Source organism: Buceros rhinoceros, unplaced genomic scaffold (assembly GCF_000710305.1).
Source record: "Buceros rhinoceros silvestris isolate BGI_N320 unplaced genomic scaffold, ASM71030v1 scaffold2833, whole genome shotgun sequence".
NCBI lineage: Eukaryota > Metazoa > Chordata > Aves > Bucerotiformes > Bucerotidae > Buceros > Buceros rhinoceros.
The window spans coordinates 111,816-134,695 of record NW_010405241.1 but is presented as its reverse complement, the minus strand read 5'-3'; the positions used below and the strand labels follow the sequence as shown (position 1 = coordinate 134,695).

Below are 22,880 nucleotides of genomic sequence, written 5' to 3'. Positions count from 1 at the left end.
AGCAAAAGCTTCTTTGAGTTACCACATTTAATTTTCCTTTATTTCCTATATGTACACTGGAGATGTAATAGAAGAAAAACTACAGTGGGAACTGGGTGTTTCCAGTGCACTCCTCAGCCACTGTGCTCAACTACAACCATATCATTGCTGTTTGAGACATGTTGTCATTTTGCTGAGCATTTTCCTAAGAATTTTTTGTTGATTTTGCTCCTTTTTTTCCTCTTTTTTTTGTTTGTTTTACACCCTCACCCCCCTTCTCCAGTCTTCTTTCTCTTTGGAGTAGAAGTTTCTGTGAAGTTCTAGATCTCAGTGCTAAACTTTAAGGTGTTTAGTTTGCAGTCTAGTAGTCTTGACTGGCATTTCACCAAATTATGTCACAGCTCTGAGAAAGAACATGTAACTGAGTTTACTTCACATCAGGTCACAGGAGAAGGCTGGTGTCTGGATTCCACCTGAGGCTGAGCTGTGTCCTGGTAATTAGGAAGAAATTCTAGGTGCCATTATACACACATAACCAAAGTGACATTGGGAGAGCTGTTGAATTTCTTTTTTTTTTTTTCATTTTACTGTGAGAATACCTTTATAAACTTTCCTGTCTCGGGAACAGGGATAATTTAACAACCGATGTTTGTCAGGCTTTATTGCTAGTCCTGACATTAGGTCAGATCATCGTAGTCTTTGAACATGGAGGTAAAAAAAGACTTTTTATATAACAAAACCCCTCTAAACTGAAGCTGAGTAATTGAGATTGGACTGTGCCATTTTTCGGTACCATTCTACCCTTACTGTGAGAAACCCTTTCACCATTAGTGCTGTATCAGCTCTCCATGGTCTCACTAGTGGTCTATCTCGCATGGTCTATATCACCGATGGGTTTGTGTTGAGAGAGGAATATTTTTGTTTCACTTTTCCCTCTCCAAAACATTGTCTTTTTCAGACTCTAGTGTAGATCGCAGATTATTACAAATCCTCTACCAAGTGGAGTTATCACGTTACATCATGTGCGACTGGTGGTTTCATCATGGTGGCCTCATCCACTCCAGTGGCACATCTTTCCTATCATCATCACAGCTAGATTTAAATTCCTTCCAGAACTTTGCTTGGATAACCTGCCCTCTCCTTGACTGTTTTACTTCAGAAAACGGTCCATCAGTAGTTTCTGTGGAAGTCTGCTATCTACTAATGTCTAATTAGTATAGACTCTCTAATGCCATGTGCTTTATTTCACTTTACTGTGATGACCTTTTTGGGCTCAAAGGTTGATTAATCGTTGTATTGGTTTTTAAACCATAGTAATACTATTCTAAAAGCATATTTTTGTTTTCTCATGAAGTATTTGACTGTCATGTTCATTATGAATATCCATTTAGTCAACAAGCAGTATTTTCTTCTTAACAGCAAATCAATGCTGTTAGTGAGAACTGAAACACATATTTGTTTTACAGTAGAGTACTTCAATAATAAGTTTATAGACAGACCTGAGCATCCTTTCTGTTAAAGTAAAAGATTTAAGAGTCTTTGAGCCTAAATCACTCATATCACACATTTTGGTGGAAAGAGCACACTGCTGAGAAGTGCATTTGGGCCTTTTTGGACATTTTTTTAAAATGGCTAAATTATAGCTTACATAGAAAAGCAAATAAACACTACTCCTGGAGGAGTTGCAAATTAATCTTCTGAATCTCACTGAAGTTAGTTAGGTGCGGAGCCAGTCATGCTTGAGGTACTTTCGAGAATACTCGGAAGCAGATGGAGAAATATGAAAAAGAAAAAAAAATTGCCTGAAATATTATCTAGGACATGACCTTCATGCCCCCTCTTTATCTGGGGACTTCCATGGCCTTTGGGAGCTAGTTCCAGAAGCAACATGCCAATTTTGCCTAAGTCCCGCAGTCAGTCGCTCTGCCCTCTGTGGAATTAGGCTCTGGTTTTTTAGGTGTCTGTTCCTCTTGTCAGAATAGAGAGTAATCCATAACTCACTGAAGTAATTTAGTCCTGCAGACCTCTGTGAGCTTTGACCCTGGCCCTCTGGCATTGTATTTCCCCACTCTGAGAAATGTGTTGCCCCCCTGTATTTGTATGTTTCACTTCTGGGAAATACAGCAAGACTTCCTCTCTCTCTTGAGCTTTATATAGAAATATTCTAAATTGGTGTCCTGGTTTTTCTGGAAGTGGAGCACACAGAGAAAAGGAAAGCAGAGATTTAGTTAAATTAAAACACTTTAAGTTGAGATACAGCCAATGGATCTAAGTTTGTACTTCTATCACTTTTAGATTTCCTTTTAGGAATTATAAATATTATGGTTACTTTGGGAAAGAATTGGCTTAAGTTTGGTAGTTTAACTTAAAGCAAGCAAAGGAAATGTAAACTTGTATCAGATTAAGAGAAAGATTGACAAAATTTGGCCAAAAAGCAAGTGGTTTTCAGCTGAAACTGCATGGAGAGCACAGTGTTAAAGTTTACATGTTACTTGAGGTAATTATTGAAAGCTGAATCTTTCCCTTTTTCTTTCAAGTATGTAGTTAATAATTTGCCACTTTCTGATTATTAGAATCTTTACTTTTCATTTAAGTGTATTATTGAATTACATACAGCTTTTGTTAATTTGATGCAAATACTGTCCTCTTAATCAGAATTTATGTATTTGCAATTGTGCCATGAAAATGCAGTTTGTAGCAGCATTTCTACATTCTAACTGAAAATATTTAGAAATGCTGCAAGCATGCTAAAGGTTGATGAACTGTTACCAAACTAAATCCTTGATGAAGGACGTACCGTTATCATTATTTGTTGGAAGCTAGGCACATGACACCAAGGAAATTGCTCGGTTAATTCTGCTCTTACAATATTTTCCTAAGCATTCATTCTTCACTGTTGGAAATAGGAAGGTGGGCAAGAAAGGTCTTTGATTGGACCAGAGTATTCTTACATAGCATACCAAAGGACTATATTTACTTTGATATAATAACCACGTGTGGGTTTCACTCAGGGCCGTGTTTGGGTTTTGTGTATATTCAAACACTGCACAAATATAAGGACTGTGAATGATTATCCAGAACTGCTGCTAGATACCATGCCTCTTTAAAAAGTCAGTGTGTTGACCGTTCTTGTTCTTGGGAATATAAATACACTCCCTTTCCCTATTATTCTTTTGGAAGTTTATAGAGCACTTTAAATTTTTTTCTCTCAGTCCAAATTTTTTTTTTTACTGCATTTCAAACAAATTATATGCTTTTCAACCCATTATGGACAGTTTGTTCTTTATATTAATTTAATTTATAAAAGATACTGAAATAAGATAATTTGGATTAAAGAGAGTATTATTTTCTGAATTTCAGCACTGTTAACATAGTAATTACATGACACTGTACTTAAATAAATAATTTCTGATTGTTCTCTGTATTGCAGAGGAACAGACATCTTTTGCTGGGAAACCCCAGAAAGGACTGGTAGATCCTTACCCAACATTTCAAAGAAGAAAAACCACTCGTTTTCTTAAAGTTGGAACTCCTTTCTATCAGGACAATCAACTTCAGGTCAAAGTCTACTGGAAGAAGACAGGTTTGCCAAATTTTTATTTTGCTATTTTTTTCTAAGGAGGCACTCTCAGCAACTGCCTTAGGGTGACAGAACATTGATATAATATAATGAACATTGTACAAGCAATCAAAGTTAAATCCTGCGTCCATCCTTCCTTCCCTTCACCTTCACATTAGAGTGAAACGTTGCCTCTCCTCTTTGTGTTATGCATGTGTAAACGTCTGGTGGAAGGAAATGACGTGAATCAGCTCTCCAAAAATTATACTCAGTCATGTTGGGCCACTGAATCTTTCCAGACCCGAGATAATTTTTAGTTCATTGGAAAGTGCTTTACAGTGCTTTACAGTGCTTCTGTAAAGTTTTAAATAGAGAAGCAGAATTTGGCCTCATCTTCAACACAGCTGAGCTTTTTTTCGTTATGAATATTGTCTCCTTGGAGTGTAGTCAGAAGGTCTCAAGCACATACAGTTCCCAGGTGGATTTTCTGCTGATGCTACTGCAGTATCGCTTGTTTGACTTTGTCAGCCAAGAAATGAGGGTGGAAATGAATGTATGTCGAATTCATGCAGTGTTGTCATAAAAACTAAGCTGTAGTTTGAACCACAAAATTTAGAGTTATACTGACTCATGTTTAGGCCACAATAGGCTTTATGCCAACTTTATCAGTCAGCTTTGTAGTAATTGTTATAAATGCCTATAAAAAGAAATAAGGTAGTTGGCATTCTCATGGTGTCTGAGACAAGAGGTAATTAAGATTAAATGAAGCTAAGGAATATTTTATAGTTTGGAAATAGCCGTGTTTGGAAGTGGTGTGATCTCCACAACTGGACATCTTCAAAGACAGATACAGCACAGACTGTCGGCTTTTGCCAGGGATGGACAAGTTGAGTTCCTGAGTTGCTGACTGAACAGCTGGCTCATCTGGTATGAATCTGTGTACATCCAGTGATACAAGGGGAACAGAGAGGTCCATTTTGATCATGTGGCAGGAGCAAGCTTTGTCACATGCATTCAGGTGTTTAGGTAGATGGTGTAGCCATGCAGTGGAAGTTGCCTTCATTTTTCTCACATCACAGACAGTGATAGCAAAGGTGTTTGAAGAGGGGCAGAATATGGCAGTTTGTCACACTTACTTTTTTCTTTCCTTTTTTAAAAAGAAAGTATCAGTGTTCTTAGTGACAGTATATGCAGTAACTCAGCAGGAGCATTGCCTCCTGTGAAACTGGAAAACAGCCAGTTAGCTGCTCCTGAGAAGCTAGCAGCTTCTATAAGCTCTTACAGGAGTTTGGAGCTTATGTCTTACATGGATGAGGTACTGTCTGTAAATTTACTAGTGACAATTTGCTACAGAGCAAGTCTTTTTCGTGGTGCAGGGAACACAGCAGGAGATGCATATTGGCTGCGTCTTGTCTTTATGAAAGACACCAATTACTGGAGCCAGCTGCGCTGGGAACTGTACCCACACAGCATTCTCTTTAAGAACTGCACTGTCTCAAGTTGTGTTTAGGGAGTTGTAGGAGGTATGAGTGCAGCAACTATATGAGGAAATACTGAGAGAGAATTTTCGCCCACTCTATGGCCTAGCGTCTAGGCTATTTTCATTGCAGATAGGCAATCAGAGTTCAAATCATTCCTGACAGGAAATTGACCTCTTTGTCTTCTGTGTCATGAAAGCAGAAGTCCCTGATGATTGCACCAGTGTTCTCATTAGTTTGTAGTTTGCTATTAATACAACACTTTTTTTTTTTTTTTTTTTTTGGACAGGAAAGCAGGCACCCTTTAGTTCCAAAATTGTAGACTCGCCTCCCACAACCTCAACAGTCTCTCTACTTAATACAACCCTTTTTTTTTTTTTTTTTTTTGGTACAGGAATGCAGTCACTCTATAGTCCTAAATTAGGATGTGTGACTTAAAAAGAAATAAAAATTAAGAAAATATGATGAAACCGTGTGAAATAAGTGTATTGATAATGGTAAGAGTTCCCATGACATAAAAAATAATTCAAGAAATACGACTCTCAAGCAAAATTTCCTTTGTCTGGTTTGATTTTTGAGGGGATTTTGGGAGGATTTTGAGGCTTTCTGTGGAGGTCTTCATGGTCCTAATAAGGGATGGTTGCAGTAGTGATGAATTAAATTTGTTATTTAGGTATTTGGATTTTTTTGAAGACAAAAACATTTAAGCCAGTATGATATGTTAATATAGAGTATCTTTTAGGTGTAATGAGAACTTTAGCAACTACTGAAGCAGCAGTCTTTCACTCATCTCACTCATTTTCTATAGTAACAGCTGTGCAGAATTTTTTTTGGTATTCCTGAATTCAATGGCCCTACCATTTTTCTTTGACCTGAAATTAGTATTATTATTATTTTTAATTCTGTCCAAAACCAAGATGGCTCTGTAGAAGAGTTTTGTACTGCCTTCCAACACTATAGCATCACAGTGCACCACTGATTACAGAAACAAACAGAAGGAAAGACTTGTGTGGATTTATTGCAGGCTCAGACTACTTAAGAAATGCAAATGTGTTCATAAGGTTGTTTTAAATTATTACTTTCATTGATCCCTTTGTTATCCGAGAAATTGTTTTGCTTCTGATTTTGAACCATTTTACTCTCTCTAAAAAGAACAAAATCAAAGAGAATCATAGAATAATTTAAATGAGTTGGAAGAGACCTCTGGAGGTCAGCTGGTTCAACCATCTGCTCACAGTAGAACTCTGAAGTCAAATCAAGTTGTTCACTCCTATCTGTTGGGCCCTACCACAGATGTTGTTATTGTTTTCTGAATGACAGGGAATTTGTCCTTTATGAATATCAGGCTGCAGAGGCCACCTAGATGTTTACTGAAATGTACCTTAGGATTCCCAGAATGTACAGTGATATCTCTTGACATTCAAAGATAGTTCTTTTAGTGCTACAAAGAAGATGGATTCTTCAGTGTCACTTGCAGATGTGTCTCTAGGAAGCCAGTGAAAGACAACAATGGTGACATCAGGTCTGAACCTCTTGGTTTTATATCATCCCTCTGCATAGAATTCATTCATCTGTATCAAATTCATCTATCCTGTGCAACAACTGCAATAGAGGGGGTGTTGCAAACTATTGCTGAACTGGCTTTATTATACAGTAAAGAAGTGATTTCTTACCATTACGCAGAAATTGGACACAGTATTTGAGTTCAAGTCAGAGTACGTGGATGGAAGATCCTATTTCTGTATGTATGCGTCATAACGCACCGCAGTTTGGTAGCAGGAAAGACTTAATTTTGGCCTGTTCTTAAAGCGTCATTTCTTAAGTCCCGTTAGCTTCACTAAACATGAGGCATGAATAGAATGTAGGACCTGGACTTTACATTAAAATAAATCTCTTTCTGAAATAATCTTTGAGTTTGAATGCTTCGGTATGGTGGCAATAATAATTTTACTTCAGGATGTATGCTAGCAAAAGTAACTCCATACTTCAAGCAGTACCAGGTGCTCAGCAAATGGACATAATTTTGCTAGACAGAGTTATCACAAAAACATATTATAATTAGATGAATACAACAGCTTCTTTCTGAAAGAAGAATATGTCTTTCATTTGCTGCCTCTGACTTAGGTCTGGGATTAGAGAAACACAGTACATTCCTTAAACAGCATGAATCCCACTTTTGTAAATGAAAAGAGAAACTTGCTTGTGGCCAGATTTTTTGGCCATCTTGACTGTGTGAAATTAGAAATTTTGTGCTATTTATGTAAAATAATGAAATCAACTTAAACAAATCACTTTTAACTGCTTTGTGCTGGAGTCACAGAGTTACCATCCATTACCAAGAATGGATGCACCCTGAACCCCCTGCTTAAAAGAATTAGCTACCTAGAATAATTAAGATCCTCAGTATCTTGTGCAGTAATCAAGACTGGAAGTGAAAATAAAAAGATCCTTAGGTTTCCTCTGTTCCTCAGTGGTTTGGCAGCTAGAGAGATGCGGTTTTGGACTTCAGCTGAAAAGCCTTCAAGTTGCTGCAAATTTGTGTATCTTCAGGGTATGAAAATAAGATGTTTCCCATAAACAGAAGGGAAAAAAATTTATGAGCTCACTGCATCAATTCTCATCACTTCCTGCAATAATTATAATATATGAAAATATTACAATATAATTTAGTATGATGATTTCTTTCCAAAGCAACATGTCGCAATAATATTTTTTAGCCCATTACTCTGGTTTCACTACTGTTTTCTTAGTGCCTGTTATTTGAGTATAATGTAACTCTCCTTGCTCAGGTAAAGCTTTATTTTCCTTCACCTTTCTTTGGATGAAGTCTATAAGCATTTAGGTCCCCTGTTTAAATTAAACATTTAAAGTACTTCTAGATATTTAAAATCAATATATCTGCCCCTTGGTTTTGCTTAAAAAGACAAATATTTAAAATTCATTAAGACTTGGCTTCAGGCTTCTTTCTTTGTGTTTCTGGTAAATGCTAAAGCAGAAAAAAAACCACTTAAGGCGGAGAGAGGCAAAGAATCCTCCATTGTCTGATAAATCAACGAAACAAGAATAATGAATTAAATTACAGAGAAGAATAAAATGCAAGGCGAGGCAAAGCAAACGGAAAGCTGCCACGAATGCTTTTAAAACTGGATCTTAGGAAAACAAAATTAACTTTCACTTAGTTCAGGGAGCTAAATGAAGTGAATGCATGTGCTGACTCTTTGCAGTAAGGTATTTCATATGGCAGGTTTTACAATAATTGAAAGCTTTCCCTATGTTATCCTCTGGTCCTTCTCACAGGACTAGTGCCATTGAAACTAATAAAACCCTTCAATGCCAGTGGAGTTTCCAGCTGTCAATGTAAAGAGTTCAGCAGCAGTGGCTTCAAACTAAGGAATTTGTTTGGTTGCACTAGGAAGATCAGTGTTTGAGCAGCTGGCCCTTTTCTAGTTATAGATATGTAAGCAGTAAAGTATTTGTACTCAAAGCTATCACTGTGGTCTACATGGTTCTTTCAACAAGAAGACCTTGCTGTTAATTATAGTGATGTATACACCAATGTATTTCCCTCATATTTCTGTGCGAATACAGAGACATTGGCTCAGTAGAGGCTGATGGTGCATGCACACATAGTGTGTGTTTGTATTTAGGGATTAATCAGTAAAGCTAGCCCCAAGCACAGAAATCTTTGACTAGATCAACTCTTTAGAAATTCGTCAGCAGATTTTGCAAAATTTTGCTCTTCCACGTGTGCTACAGCTGACTCGGATGCCTGTATCCTATGGGCTTCCCCAGCATTCTGCCTGGGGAGGTAGGTAATGCTGTCAGTTTTAACCGTTGTGGGAAATTATTCCAGAGTTAAAAGAATATCCTGTCAGATGTACCCTCTGTGCGATTCCTACTCCTTCCTAACTTTATCTTACATAGGCCTAATATAATTCCAGTAATAATTTTTTTGTTAACCCACTGCTGTGTTTTAAAACCTCTTTGCCTTTTTGCTGCCTAGTGTGACTGAAAAGAGAAGCATCTGACCAGCTCTAGTTGTACTTTATAAACTGACTACAGTACTTGGACTATTTGGTATATGTCCAAATGAGACTTGCTAGCAATACTTGAAATGTTACTAGTGGGAGTCATGAAAAACATCCAGAAATACTACAATTCAGTAGAGCAGATGGTGTGCAACTTCTGAAATAGTATCCAACTGATTAGTGGGACAAATAGAGAAGTTTTAAAATCACGTTTACAATAGGGGCAACCTCAGTGGCATCTCCCCTGCAAATGGGACAATATTAGAGAGTCTTTCCAAGGGCACAGACTCCTGCATTTCTTCATGTTTCCACAGGAACAACAGAAAACCGTTACTGAATTCCTTTCATTTGCTTCCAAACCTCCATACCTTTCAGGGTAGGTGGTATGAGAGACCTAGGGGCAAGTCTGTCCAACGATTAGTCCCAGGAATGTAGTTGGAACTGATTCAAAGTCTTGCCTGGAAATCAAATATCAGAAGCCAAATGCTGTGGTCCCAGAGCTCAAGCAGCACAGAAAACTGATTTTGCCTAGCAGGCACCCATTGATGTCTGCTGAAGGCAGACTGTGTCCGTACTGGGTTGGTTTGGTCCAGAACATTCTTCAAACTAGTTCTAACACTTTATATGGTTGATCTGCTTATTGCTTCAGTTTAAAATTAAAATAGCATATCCTGTTCACAAGCCCTCGGCATGACCTGAGTCATGTTCCAGAACACCTTCAATAATTGTGAAAGTCTATTTAATTTTACTTAATTTATGCTTTTACAAGAAGTCTTTTTTTATTCTTAAGCTTAATAACTGAATACAAATTTAAGTTTGATATCTTTTGAACTTACATTTAAACATCAGATAGAAACGTAATTGCAAATAACCTGGTCCATGAGTGCAGTCCAAAGATAGTCCATCATTATGCTGGACGAGTACCTGCAGTCAGACTGCAGGTACACATTCAATATTGCATTCTTAAATAATTTATCAAGATTGAACTCACTTCAAGTCATTGAAAAACTTAACTGGCCAACTAATAAATAAACTCTAATCTGATTTTTAATTCTTCAGGAAAAAATGTTTTCTAAAATAGCATCTTTATGTTCCTTCAATAATACCTGTCTAGCCAGTACATAGTTTACTACATTTCTTATTACTTCTTGAGTATTACCACGACCTATATAGTTAATAATTTTAACAATAAATACAGAAATGTATATATATGCAATAATTTATGTGTAGTGTCAGTAAGATAGTCAATGGCAATGTCTATTAGGCAGTCTGAATAACTGAGGGATAAAAGCTGGCCAGCTTTTCACCATCCGATTCTTCCTCTCTCTTTCCCCAAATTCTATCACTAGGTCACATTCAGTCACAGTTTTTTCTTATATGCTTACACTACTATACCCAGAGCAAACCTGCCATTTGTACTGTAAATATAAAGGTTCTGAGGTGCCGCAGTTTAGTGTGATACCTTTCATCAACTATGGGCTAATAACTGCTCGTGAGTGCTGTCTTAGCCTGCCTAAGTTGTAAATATGTTTTAAATATGAAAATATTTAGTTTATGATCCAGGGAAGGTTAGACTATCAGCAGTGAGTCGTCATGTTCATGGTGAAGGTGAAACATAAACTAAACAAGTGTCCTCCTTTAAATTGAGTAAATCTTCCCCCACATGCCTCTTTTTAACCTGTATTGTTTAATTAGCCTAGGTTATAAGGTGCCTGTAAAACCAGTTGCGTAAACACTACAAACAGGCAAGGAAACAGGACTATTTGAATGAGTAGCTAGAGTTGGAGAAGACATCAAAAAAAGAGCGTGTGACACTGAAATTATAATCTAAATTTTAAGATGTATGCGGCTGATGAATAATGAGTTCTTAAACACCAGTTGCTTTTACTCCTGTGACCATAAAAGTAGTCTAGACCAAAGGACCATCCCAACAGGTATTCTGTTTGTGTCAGTGGCTAAAACCAAATGCAAAGGAACAAATGAATAGGGCAAGCATGTAATAATAACTTTGTGGATTTTTGTCCCAGCTTCAGACAACTTCTGGTTCGTGGGAGTTCCAGAGCCTGATGAGATTTCATTGTATTTGTCCACTTTTGATGCATTTCTCTTTCATGATAATACCCAGTGTCCTATCAGGACCACATAAATTTTAGGCATCTGAAACCTCCTTGTTATGAAGCTCCAGAGATTTAAGTGCTTGTTCTATACAGAACTGCATTTTTAAATTTGTTTTGAAGCCACTTCTTCTAGCTTCATTGGAATACAAACTCTTACACTGGAGACACAGAAAGCGGTCAAGCTTAGTTCACTCTGTCTGTACGCATGATTTTGTAGATATTTAACCTGGGTTTGCTCTGTTCTTTTCCTCACAGACTCAGTAGTCTTAAACTGCAGATTTAGAAACTGCATATTAATGCCATTAACTTCATGAATAAAGTTTAGCAAAGCGACATCCTGATACAGCATGCCATGATACATACCATGAAAGTTCAGTTTTGGAACTTGGTGGAGCACCGCACAAGTGTACAAACACAACCACAGAGCTTTTGCATAGGGTATGAGAGAGAAAGGAGTTAGCAGGTGCACCTCTGCATCTCCCTCCACTGTGGAGTTAGGGTAAGCTGGGTCTGTACCTTGCTCTGGAATTAGGAAGGACTTCCAGATTAACTCCTCAATATAGCCTCCTCACCTAAATTAACGTGCAGATTTGTCGAAGTTACACAGAAGGCTAAAGTTAACAATAGAGTACCCAGCGACATTTTCAATAGATGTATAACCATAGCTAGCCCTGGACTTGTGTGTTTGAGTTTTTTCTTTTTTATTAAATTCAGGTTTTGGATGCTTAGATACCTTTGAAAATCTGGCTATAAGGGAGTAATGTGGGAAACTTCTATTCAGGCTACAAGCAGCTGTTCTGAGACTTTAAGCTTACAAGAGGCAAATTTCCTTGTAATAGAAAAACAGAATCAGAGACTGTTGATCTCACTTTGTATAGGATGTTGTGTGTGGGAAAAGGAGCGAGTGTAGAGGTAATCCAGCTTAGAGATGATCCCAAACTTAAAACCCTCAGTATAAACATCTTTAAGCCTCGAGGCATCCTAGGTCTAGATATAGACACAAATAAGGCCTGTCTTTAAATTACACACTAATTGTTAATAAAATTTTTGGAAAAGATTGTTGTTGTATTATACAAAGAATGTATTCTATAGAAAGAAAGTTTATTTTAAATGGGATAATGTGAGAAACAAAATCTTTATGATTTAATAGATTTTGCTTATATTCCATGTAAGAGCAGGAAACAGTATAGTTTCCCTTGTTAGGAAGTATTTAGTGAGTGAAGTTTAAATGTCAGCTTGGGGTTTTGGTGTTTAGTTTAATAATACTGCTTGAATAGGTGATTATTAAAAAGTTCTTTTTCTCAGAGGTGTCATGAATACCATGAATTTCATACCCAAAATTTCGAAACTTTAGATCTTTTTTCTTTTTTTTATACCACTGAGTGAATCAATGCACAGGCAGCTAGAGCCAAAGCTGGTTTCATTTCATTTTTTTAAGACAGCTTACTGAAAAATCCCTGAGACAGAGTACATTGACAACACAGGTTTTACAGGGAAAAAGAGGAGTGCGGAGAGGCTTGCAATGCATTAGCACATCAGTGCAGCTTTTTGTGATTTCTTGAAGGTAAAGTGTTCTAAAACTGATAACTCTGCATTTGCTAAACCACCATAAGCAAAATAGCACTTGTTATTCTATCATTATTTCTTGTTCTATCAGCTTCAGATTTCAAATGTTGGCGAGAAACACCATGATTCAGAGAGGCATAGAAGGGCTTGAGAACTAATATGCGAAGAAATAAGTAAAGTGTTATGATCAAGTGCTGACTGAGATCATGTTTTGCTTCTCTGCAGTATGCCGAAGAGTTCCTTCTCAAATTGTTCTGCAGTCACGCTGTTATTACAATGCAATAAATACCATGGGGATCTTTATACTAATCGTATCTTCAAAACTGAATCAACTAGTAGAAAATAACGCGGTTTCATTTATTCACTCAGATTTTGCCCATATTTAAGCCTCCTGTCACATTTTTCAGGCCCCCTCCAACAACTGAGTTTTAGCACAAAAAGTGTTGACGGAAACGTGCATACTGTTGAAGAGTGTGTTGACATGGAGAAGAATGGTGGCCTGGTAAACAGAACAACCTTCTGCCAGAACAGTGGGCTGGCAGCAGGGCTATATTGTGTGAGATCCACAGTTGTAAAGGTGTATCAGGCATTGCATGCTGGTAGGAGATAGGACAGGAACCTTTCTTTTGGAAGCCTTTGACTCATTCATATCTTTGGGCACTTCAGAGTTAACAAAACATTTTTCTTTCTGCACGGCATCATAAGAGTCACCATTTACCATCGTTACTTCTGCATTCACCATAGTGCAGCTTCACCGTTTGATGAAATGAGATATATAATTTTTGTCCTGGATGCTGTGGTTTCTGACACAGGGTTTATACAGAGCTCTCCAAAATCATACTGTAACTTCGCTGAAGAAACAATTAATCAAGCTTGTAGATAGTGAGACATGCACTTCATGTACCTTGAGCAGATTCTGCTTCGAGCTGTGATATTTCATATTAAATCTTTAGCCCTTGCTATAGCCTATTTTTAGAGTGGTAATGCTACAAGACACATGATCCAGAAAGGAAATTGCTTAATTTTGCTGTGTTTCCTTCTTCCTGTTAGTCTAAGACAATGAAATACATGTTTAAGACTGTCTTAACTATAGTTTGTATGGTCATTAATGTCTTAATCTTGGTGGGTACTAAACTTTCTGGCCTGATTCATTAGCTACTCTTAACTATTGAAGTCAACACGACTGTTCATATGCTTAAGTGCTTTATTGAATCAGAGCCTGAGTGCTCAGAAGCCTGTAAGATCAACCCCCCAATATGAGAAGAAAAACAAAAACCATGTGGCCAGTCACAGATAATCATTGCAATTCACTGTATGAAATACCAGATTTAACAGTATATGAATAAATCCAAAGGTTTAGCTACATGCAGAACAAATTCTTTCAGTAATTTTCTTACTGAATACATTCACAGAAATTTCAGTTTCCTTATGGCATTCTGTTTGAAGAATGGTTACGTTTGAATGAAGACAGCAGGTTTACATATGGCTAGTTATCTTCAAAACTTTGATAACAACTCCTTTTGACATACAGTTAGCATATTAAGTATATTTTGGAGGGAGTCATTTTCATAAGGTTACTTGACAAATAATCCACACCACCATTTCCTTTTTTCATGAAATATTCATTCGACATATGCGTGTTATTTATACTAAATTAATACTTCTGTGCTGCCAGGTAAAGATTTTCATATGAGCATGTCTTATTTTATAATCTTTACTTTTTACCATATTTTATTCCAATGGGAAAATTTATCAGAAGCTGCTTGCTAATTACTTTAAATACTGTCATGATACAGAAATCAGCTTGATGTTACTGTGTTTATTGATGCCAGACATTTTTATTGTGATTAAGTCTTAGTTTGAGCTGCTGTTGTTCAACAAAGCTGCTCCAAAATCATGTTTTCCAGCAAAACACATTTGATTTTTCTTTCTATAATAGTGCTGTCACAGCTGGCATTAATTGGCTCTTTTTTTGCCAAATTGTAGAGACTCATCATCCAACAACCACCCGTCAAACACAATAATGTACAAATCTAGAGCTGAAATACTTTTGCAGCTGAAAAAGTTATCATTATCACCACTCAACAGGGATGGAACAGGGGTAAGGACCCATGAAGTGCTTTGCCTAAAGACCTCCATCCAGCAAACCAGTGGCAGAACTAGCCCCAGTTCCCCAAACAATATGTTGCAATTTTCTTGCTCTGGATCACAGGAATACAAAGAAATACATACCTCTTGAATGTTTTTACCTGGTCTCCTGGAGTGACAGTAGGTTGTTGTCATATTGGTGGCATTGGGTTGTGTGAACAAACTTCACTGCTATTCCTGCCCATGCAGGAATACACGCTATGCCAGTTTTCTAGCTACAAAGAAGACTTCAGTTCCTCGTGATCGTTGAGTTGGCACCCTTCTGTGACAATAAATGTGATATAAAGCAGAAAAAAGTATTTGAGGCAAAGAAAGGAGATGAATGCAGTAACATGATAGGAAAAAGAAACCACATCAGATGAAATTATTCACATGGCTGACACTAATGGAAATGTGCAGCACAACAGAGATGTGGAAAATGTTGGCAAAGATGAGGAAAAGAGATAACTTTTTTATTTGGTTTATTTTCTACAAACTGTAGAAGCATTTAAACCAAAAAAATCCACCCAGGAGAAGTTGCAGAGTTGCCTTGTGTTGCATTGGGTGTTTTTCTGAATGGGTCTCAGAGCTTCAAATTCTGCGGGGGGATTGTGAGATTTAGCAAGTGTAGAATGTAGGCCTAGGGTATCCTTATTAACCACCGTGCAACCATGGCTTAGGATCTGATGCAGTAGTTTAAGCAATACTTTTCAAAGATGCTGAAATTGTGCATATGAACTTTTAAAATTGTCGAACAGATATATTTTGCAGTGGCATTGACAGTATTTTAAGCTGCTTTTACAGCTTGAAGCTACAGAACAAACGTGCATTCCCCCCTTCCCCCCCCCCCAAAATCTGAAATATATTTATTTATTTTTATTAAAATGGAACTAAACATTTTAGGTTGGGTAGGGGGAGAAAGAAGGTAAATCTGGCAAAGAACATCTTCCTAAACACAGTCCACAGAGAAATAGCTTTGTGGAGATACTCATGTAAAATTAAAGGCCTTTTATGGGTGAAACATAAGAGGGAGGAAATCAAAACAGATATCTTTTCAACACGTTTTAGAGCATCCCCTGATCTATAAATTTCTAGTTAGAGATTTAAGATTTCTGGCCAACAGTTAGCTCCATTCCATTGTTACAGCAAAAGACTAAGCATGTGTGGAATTTTTAAGAACATGCTCATGTGGTGTCTGTATAAGAATGTTTTGTCTAGAAACTTGTTTTATACTTCAGAAAATTTACTTTAAAAATCATAGCCAAAATAATTAACATTAGCTATTAGTTTATTTGAAAAGATTAGTTATTTGCAACTGTCTGAAAGAATTAAAAATCTTCAGCTTGGGCAGCTAGAGGTTGTTTTTGTGTCATTAACTTTAAGAGATACTTGAAGTAATTTTCTGGTTTGCTTTTTTTTTAATGAAAGAAACTTGGAAATAAAAGTAATTGTTTGAATAAGCTGGCTGCTGTAACAGCCCTTCAAGGAGTTCTTTCTTAAGTGACTATTCTGTTGACTAATTTCACAAGCTCATTGCTGCTCAAGTATTGCTAGCACTTAGTATGTCCTTCAAGTTCAGTGTTTCTATACAAATATTTTGAGTTCTGGGAAATATGAATGCTTGCTGTTTGTGCAAGCATCAGTCTTTTAGTCTCTCACAGTAGACTTTCTAACCACGAGAACAGTGGGGTTGCAGAGCTTTATAAAGGCTCCTAATTGAAAGTACAGAATCAAGAAAACTCCCAACTATTAAGGAAGAGGTTAATTATATAGAAAAAAGGCTTTGTACTGTGACATCTGAAATATCGGGGAACCAGCCGAAGGAGTCTGGCAGTTTCTTTTCAGTGTTATGTGCCTATTCTAGAAGGGATAGCAGAGCTTTCTGATAAAACTGGCCAAGGTCACTCCCATTAGGTACTGGATATTCTGTTAATATTAACTACTCAGCTGACTCTGCAGACAGCTGTAGGGCTGTGAGTCACAACGTGTGAACTGTAGCTGGGCGTGATTCAGAACCATTAGCTTTGGTGGTAGTGGCTAACTTTCACCTAGACTGCAGCTTGGACGCCTTGTCCAGCACCTACCACTGAGTTTGTAATGGCAGCTGGAAACAAACATCTACAGAAAATTACAGCAGTAAGTACATGTTGCTGAAAGAAGCTTTTATTGTGCATGTGCTGTAAACACAAAATCAGATGTATAGTGTTGCATAAAAGCGAAATTCTAGAGCCATGAGCTTTATAAGCGAAAGAAATGCATATTTTCTTTTCTTCCTTTTTTTTTTAATAAGTCTCTTATGTGGCTTTTTAGATCTTCCCATACATCTCGTCTCCTTTTGCTTTTAAAAAATTTAAAGATATTTTCTAAACCAGTCTAGTTATTTAGTATGTGTGCACATACACTTGGAGATTTTCATGCTTCTAGCTTTAATCACAAAATGTCCCACCTTTCTCTATTTTTTAAAAAGTTTCTGTCTCAGGTAGAAACTACTTCCCTATTATATTTCCATTTGCAATCCAGTTTACTCAGGCTTTAAATCCTGACAGGATAGTTTTTTAAAAAAAAGAGAAAATAGGGGGGTTTGTTATCAATTGTTTTTACATTTTTCTTTTTATACAAATGCAGTTAACATGCTTATGTTCAAATCTTTTAGATAACAGCAATCACAAAGGTGGAGATGAGAATCTAAGCTTTTGTCTTGAAAATAAAAGTCTAGTGAAGTTAAAAAGTCCTGTTCTGATGAAAGGTTTTGGATAAATTTAGCTGGAGCTGTAATGAAGCATACCAGTTTGTAGCATTTGATGTATTTGTATACATGTACACATGAAATAACTTTAATTACATACTCACTAAAAAGGAAGAAAATCCTGTCTTTTCAATGTAAGTTTTTATCAAATACCAGATGATACTATCAAATACAAGACTCATTTGTTCATTTCGGGCAAATAAAAAATTAAGAAATTATGTTTATTAAAAACCTTTATGCTACATTTACAGTCCAAGTTGATAGGAAGTGAAATAACATTTTCTTAACCTCTTTCTGATTTTCTAGTTCAAATGGAGAGGTTTTCAGAAACCACAGCTGGCTACGAATCGGTTACTAAGGTTTTGCTAATGCAGGAGAGGAGGCATAGGAAGGAAAAAAAGAACTGCCTGAGAGCAGAAGCTCACGTAAGGAATGGAGGTGGAGCTGCAATAAAATCCAAACAAAATTCTGCTGTTCCAGGAGCTGGAAATACCAAATATCTTTGGTTACAACCTGGTTAATTACCTTTCTGAACACAGACTTAGTGCGCTCTACAATGATATATCTGGATGCTGGGCTGTTGTAAGCTCTTGATTCTTGGGATTTATCTTTCCCCCCTTGCCCGTGTGGTGACATTCAGTGACCTATATGAGGCATCTGTCTTACTCAATTCTTGACGGCTGGATAATGGCAAGGCTTAATTGGCTTGGATAATCTCTACCAAAGAGAGAGTGATTTACTTTTGGATTGCAAGTGAAAGTTATAATAAATGAAAATACCCATTCTGTAGTTCTACAAGTCCACCTTACATGCAGATAGTTTAAAGGAGTTGTCATTATCAGATAATATACAATCAGTAACAAATCCACTATGGTTAATTGGCACAGAGTGCACATCATTAACACAACATGATTAATATAGCACCACAAAGTTTTCAGGTCCCAAAAAGCTAGGTGTTCTGTTCGTTTATCCCAGGAGAGGAGCTCAAGCAGGTGATAGGAAATAACTGAGTGATGAAATCAGGTGAAACCTACTGACAAATGTGCTGTGATTTTGTGTCTTCATCCAATAGACACATCAAGTGGGAAAGCCCAGCAACTAAGAGGCAAGTGAAAGTACATCCATTTAATTTTTAAATAAGAGGGAACAATCACAAGGCAGCAAGTTATTTCTTTATATATTTCTGTTTGAAAAAAAAACTTGTTTCCAAGAAAACCACACAGTTACCATACATGTTGTTACGAAGATATATGCTGCAAAGATCTATTTCAAGGAGCTTCTAATCAGGCTTGTTAACAGAATACCATTTGAGCTAGTTTCAGACACTACTTCTTTTCTCTTTAGTTTACAGTCCTTTCCTTCTGCATCCAAATTGCTCATAGTAGTCTAATCCCAGACCAACACCTAAGGCATCAAAGATATTTGTTTTCCCTCCTGAAACCCACAGTCAGGCACTTGTCATTAGTAGCTATGTCATACCAAGAGAATTAATAATAACAGACATAATTTTGTATCCCCTGTATAAAGATAGAGGAGAACTAAATCCAGAAATATGACAGGATGTATTTGCATTACCCAATGAGTTTTTCTTCCTTTGTCTAATTCTTTATTGCTCTTTGTTTTGCTTCCTTATGTAATCAGTACTGGACAAGAAGCTAGAAGAGCTGGAAATTGGTTGAAAGCTTATACTTTCGATACTGCAGCAATTTTTGTCATCGTTTTTAGTGGAAACAACTCAAGTCTTTGGTTTTACTTCGAAGAGTTGAGACTAGAATTTTATTTGGTCAGATACTGAACAGGTTGTATGATATATTCTGAAAGGATTTCAGGGATTTACAGGCTTTTTCATGTATCTTCAGGCACAGCTTTCTCAAGCAGTGCCAGGCAGGAGCATTGCAGTGCTCTGCTAATATAAACAGTCACAGGCAGTTGATGCAAAGTCATTCCCATCGTTTACAGGATGTTTAGAAGCAACAGCACTGAGAGGGTTTTTTATGCCCAGTTTAAATGCTTGATTTTTTAAAAAATGGAAGCAGTATATGCTTACACGTCTTTAAACGCCGATTCACTATTTCTGAAGCTATCTCCATTAGCTGATATAATTGTTAAGCAGTTTCTCCATTCTACCAGAGGATGCTTAGGAACAAGTGAGGAACTACCAGCTCTACAATACTTAAAACTCCTTCTGTTTTTATCCAGAGAAGCCAGAAACTTTGCAATGGTGAAAGCATAATTATAATATATGTCTTTTCCTCTCTTTTTACATCATTTAGATACCAACATGAATCAATTTCAAGTCCACTGGTTACTGGAGTCCTGTGTGCACAACGACACCAAAGGACTTGGGAAAGTAACTGAGCTGACTTACGTAAGTCTCCATTCAGCCTTCTGCGTGATTATGAATAGCTTCTAAGCAGCAACAGGAAGGATGGTTCTGTAGCATAACACAGTGTGCTTTATACCATAGATAAGTAAGAATGTGGCTTTTTTATGTTCCTCTTAAGCAAAGATAAAAATGATGCATCTGGACTGTTTTGGGGTTTGGTTGGTTGTTGAATTTCTTTAAATCCACACTAGGCTGATTTTTTTAAAATTTTTGTTGATGTTTAGAAAACAAGAACAGGAAACAAATGTCTTAGCTAAGTACTTATACATTTCTACAGCATATAGAAAACAGAGCTTTATCTGTCATTAGCAGCAGCTAAGGGCTGCTGTAGGGCTCTAGCACAGTGCAAATACTGAACAGCAGTAATAGTAATTAATAAACTCAGTTTTCTTTGAGAAGAATAATAGAATAAGAAATGCTAGACATTAAATCTGGAAGTCAGAGAGATATCAGATAAGGGGGAAAGCTCGATGTAAGAACAAATACTTATTGCAGCGGCAGTTCTTCATACTCACTTTGTTAGCAATCTAGTGTCATCTGTCTCTGTAACACATTATTTGAACAACACAGTAATATGATTGGTGCATCACAAATGATTTAATGGGTTATGGAGAATGGAAGAAGCCACAGTTCACCTTTCTTTCCTACCCTGACCTGTACTACTGGATCAATTCAGTGGAGTAAATGGCACATAGTAGTAAAGTAAATCAAAAGAAATCATTTCTCATACAGGAGGCTGTTAACTTGTAAGATTTACTGCTTGATGGGGTCAGCAAAACAAATAGTAGACATGGATTAAAAAAACTATTGTGACATAATGTCATGATCAGTCCCAATATTTCAAGCTATACACATTGAAGATAAGAGAAAGTTAACATTTAAGAAGTTTATTTCTGCTAGAAATGTCGGAAAGACTCTTTGTACATCTACCCAAATGCATTGTGAGATTAATTTGTTTATTTCCTCCAAATCATTTTACGGTAATTGCTCCAATCTACTTTGGGAAATGCTGCATTTCTTGTGAGGAAGAAAATATTTACAAGCAAACAGAAGAAGATGGATGCTATGAAAGATTTGCTACTGGACATGATAGGTCAAGGTGGATCAAAGTGTTTGTTTCCAGTGTTGAGCATTTAGGCCCTGTCACAATAAGTAAAAATAGTCCTGTCGCAATTTTAAGAAGGTGTCAAGCCTGTTGGACGCTCTCCCAGCAGGTGGAAGGTGGGGAGTTAAACCCATTCTTAGCCCAATCTCTATGTCCTGTTGAAAATGAGCTTCCAAGTAGTAAAAATAGTCCTGTCGCAATTTTAAGAAGGCGTCAAGCCTGTTGGACACTCTCCCAGCAGGTGGAAGGTGGGGAGTTACACCCGTTCTTAGCCCAATCTCTATGTCCTGTTGGAAATGAGCTTCCAAGTGAAGGTTAAGACTACAATTTGGGATTAGAAAAAAGAGGAAGTTATGCAGAAGAACGCTAGAAATTAGTGATTCTGAAGGGAAGTAAAGATCTAAAAGGCAGTGAAAGACTTTTGACCTTAGCCAATAAAGGATTATTGGACATCTGAGGAAAAAAAAGAAAAAAACAAACCCATATTTTTTTTCTTGTATATGATTTGTGCTAAAGCTTTCAAGCTGTGATTTTCAAAAGAAACGTAGACAAGAATAAGAATTTAGCAGGACACTAACACTTTGTGTAAAGTTTTCTTCTCCAGTCATTGTCTTTAAACAGAGACTTGCGCTTTGCAGTTCAGCTGTGGAGCTTTTCTCTCTGATAAGAAGGTAGAAGTAGTTTAATATACTAAAGTGGAAAAAAAAAAAGGATCCATAATGCCATGGTGGACTTTGAATGTGCTTTTAAAAAGTTAAATGTAGATGAAGCCTGTCATTTACAGCAGCTTAACTCAGCTTTCTTACTTTTATTTAATTCCATTAGCATTTACTTCCTTACCTTGCTACCCCCACTGCCATCATGTCAGAGAGACTGTTCTAAATGTTAGGAGTGTTGCTTTGATGCAGCACAGTGAAGAAAATGTGTAGAATTGAAGGACATATCCAAATACCATGTTAATATATTTTACTACTGAAAATAATCATAACATAAGCAATGTTTGCTTTGTTCTCTGAGTAAAAGCCGTGTTGGCATGTGCTAAGAACATCAGGAAAATATTTTATTAGAGAGAACACATTTCATCTTCTGCTAACCTTATTTTTCAATATCTTTTTTTTTTCTAGAGATCTATTTGCAGCATATGATCTTTTTGTTTTTCTTGTTGTAGGAAAACTACATGATTCTGAAGGACCTGTCATTTTCATGCAAATATAAAGTGACTGTTTTGCCTGCAAAATCTAAAGGTCGTTTTAAGGCTGAGAGTATTTTCTTTGTTACCCCACCTTGCTCTGCATTTAAAGAAAAAAACCACAAGCACATTAATTGCCCTGCTGAAAGAGGTAAGGCATGATCTAGAGAACTACCCAAATAAATTTCAAATGCATTTACTATACCCCCAAAAAACATCTTTAAAAGAAGTTCTAAAATGGGAAATGAAAGATTTAGAACAAATAAAAATATGACTAATGCTTATGTGAAAAATCAACTAAATTGCAGAGCAGTATAGATTTTGGCTGGTATATTACTGTTTTGTCAGTTAGGTAATAATTTTAGTGGACTGTTTATAAAGCATATGATGATATTTGACCTCCAGGACTCCCATTCTTGGCAGGCCCCGGCCGCCCCGTGCCCGGGTCTGTGATATCTGGAGGTAGAGCAGTGACTCTTTCACCGGCACCCCCTTGCCATGGGGAAGGAGCTTGCGTGCCCTTGTGAGGTTGAGAGCTGTGCTGGTGGTGGCATGTGCCTCCGGTGGGGTCTCCCAAGCCAGACAGGTCTCAACTGAAGG

The 22,880-nt window shown here is 37.0% G+C and overlaps 1 protein-coding gene across 1 annotated transcript in view; it reads left to right on the top strand.

The window, feature by feature from the left end:
- Positions 1–22,880, top strand: part of KAL1 (Kallmann syndrome 1 sequence) — a gene marked incomplete at its 5' end in the record, with an annotated part of 32,221 nt that overhangs the window by 3,993 nt on the left and 5,348 nt on the right. Inside the window, 3 exons of the mRNA XM_010133641.1 lie at positions 3,410–3,562; positions 19,874–19,968; positions 22,260–22,431. Of these exons, the coding sequence (XP_010131943.1) occupies positions 3,410–3,562; positions 19,874–19,968; positions 22,260–22,431 (420 nt within the window). The remainder of the gene's footprint in view (positions 1–3,409; positions 3,563–19,873; positions 19,969–22,259; positions 22,432–22,880) is intronic.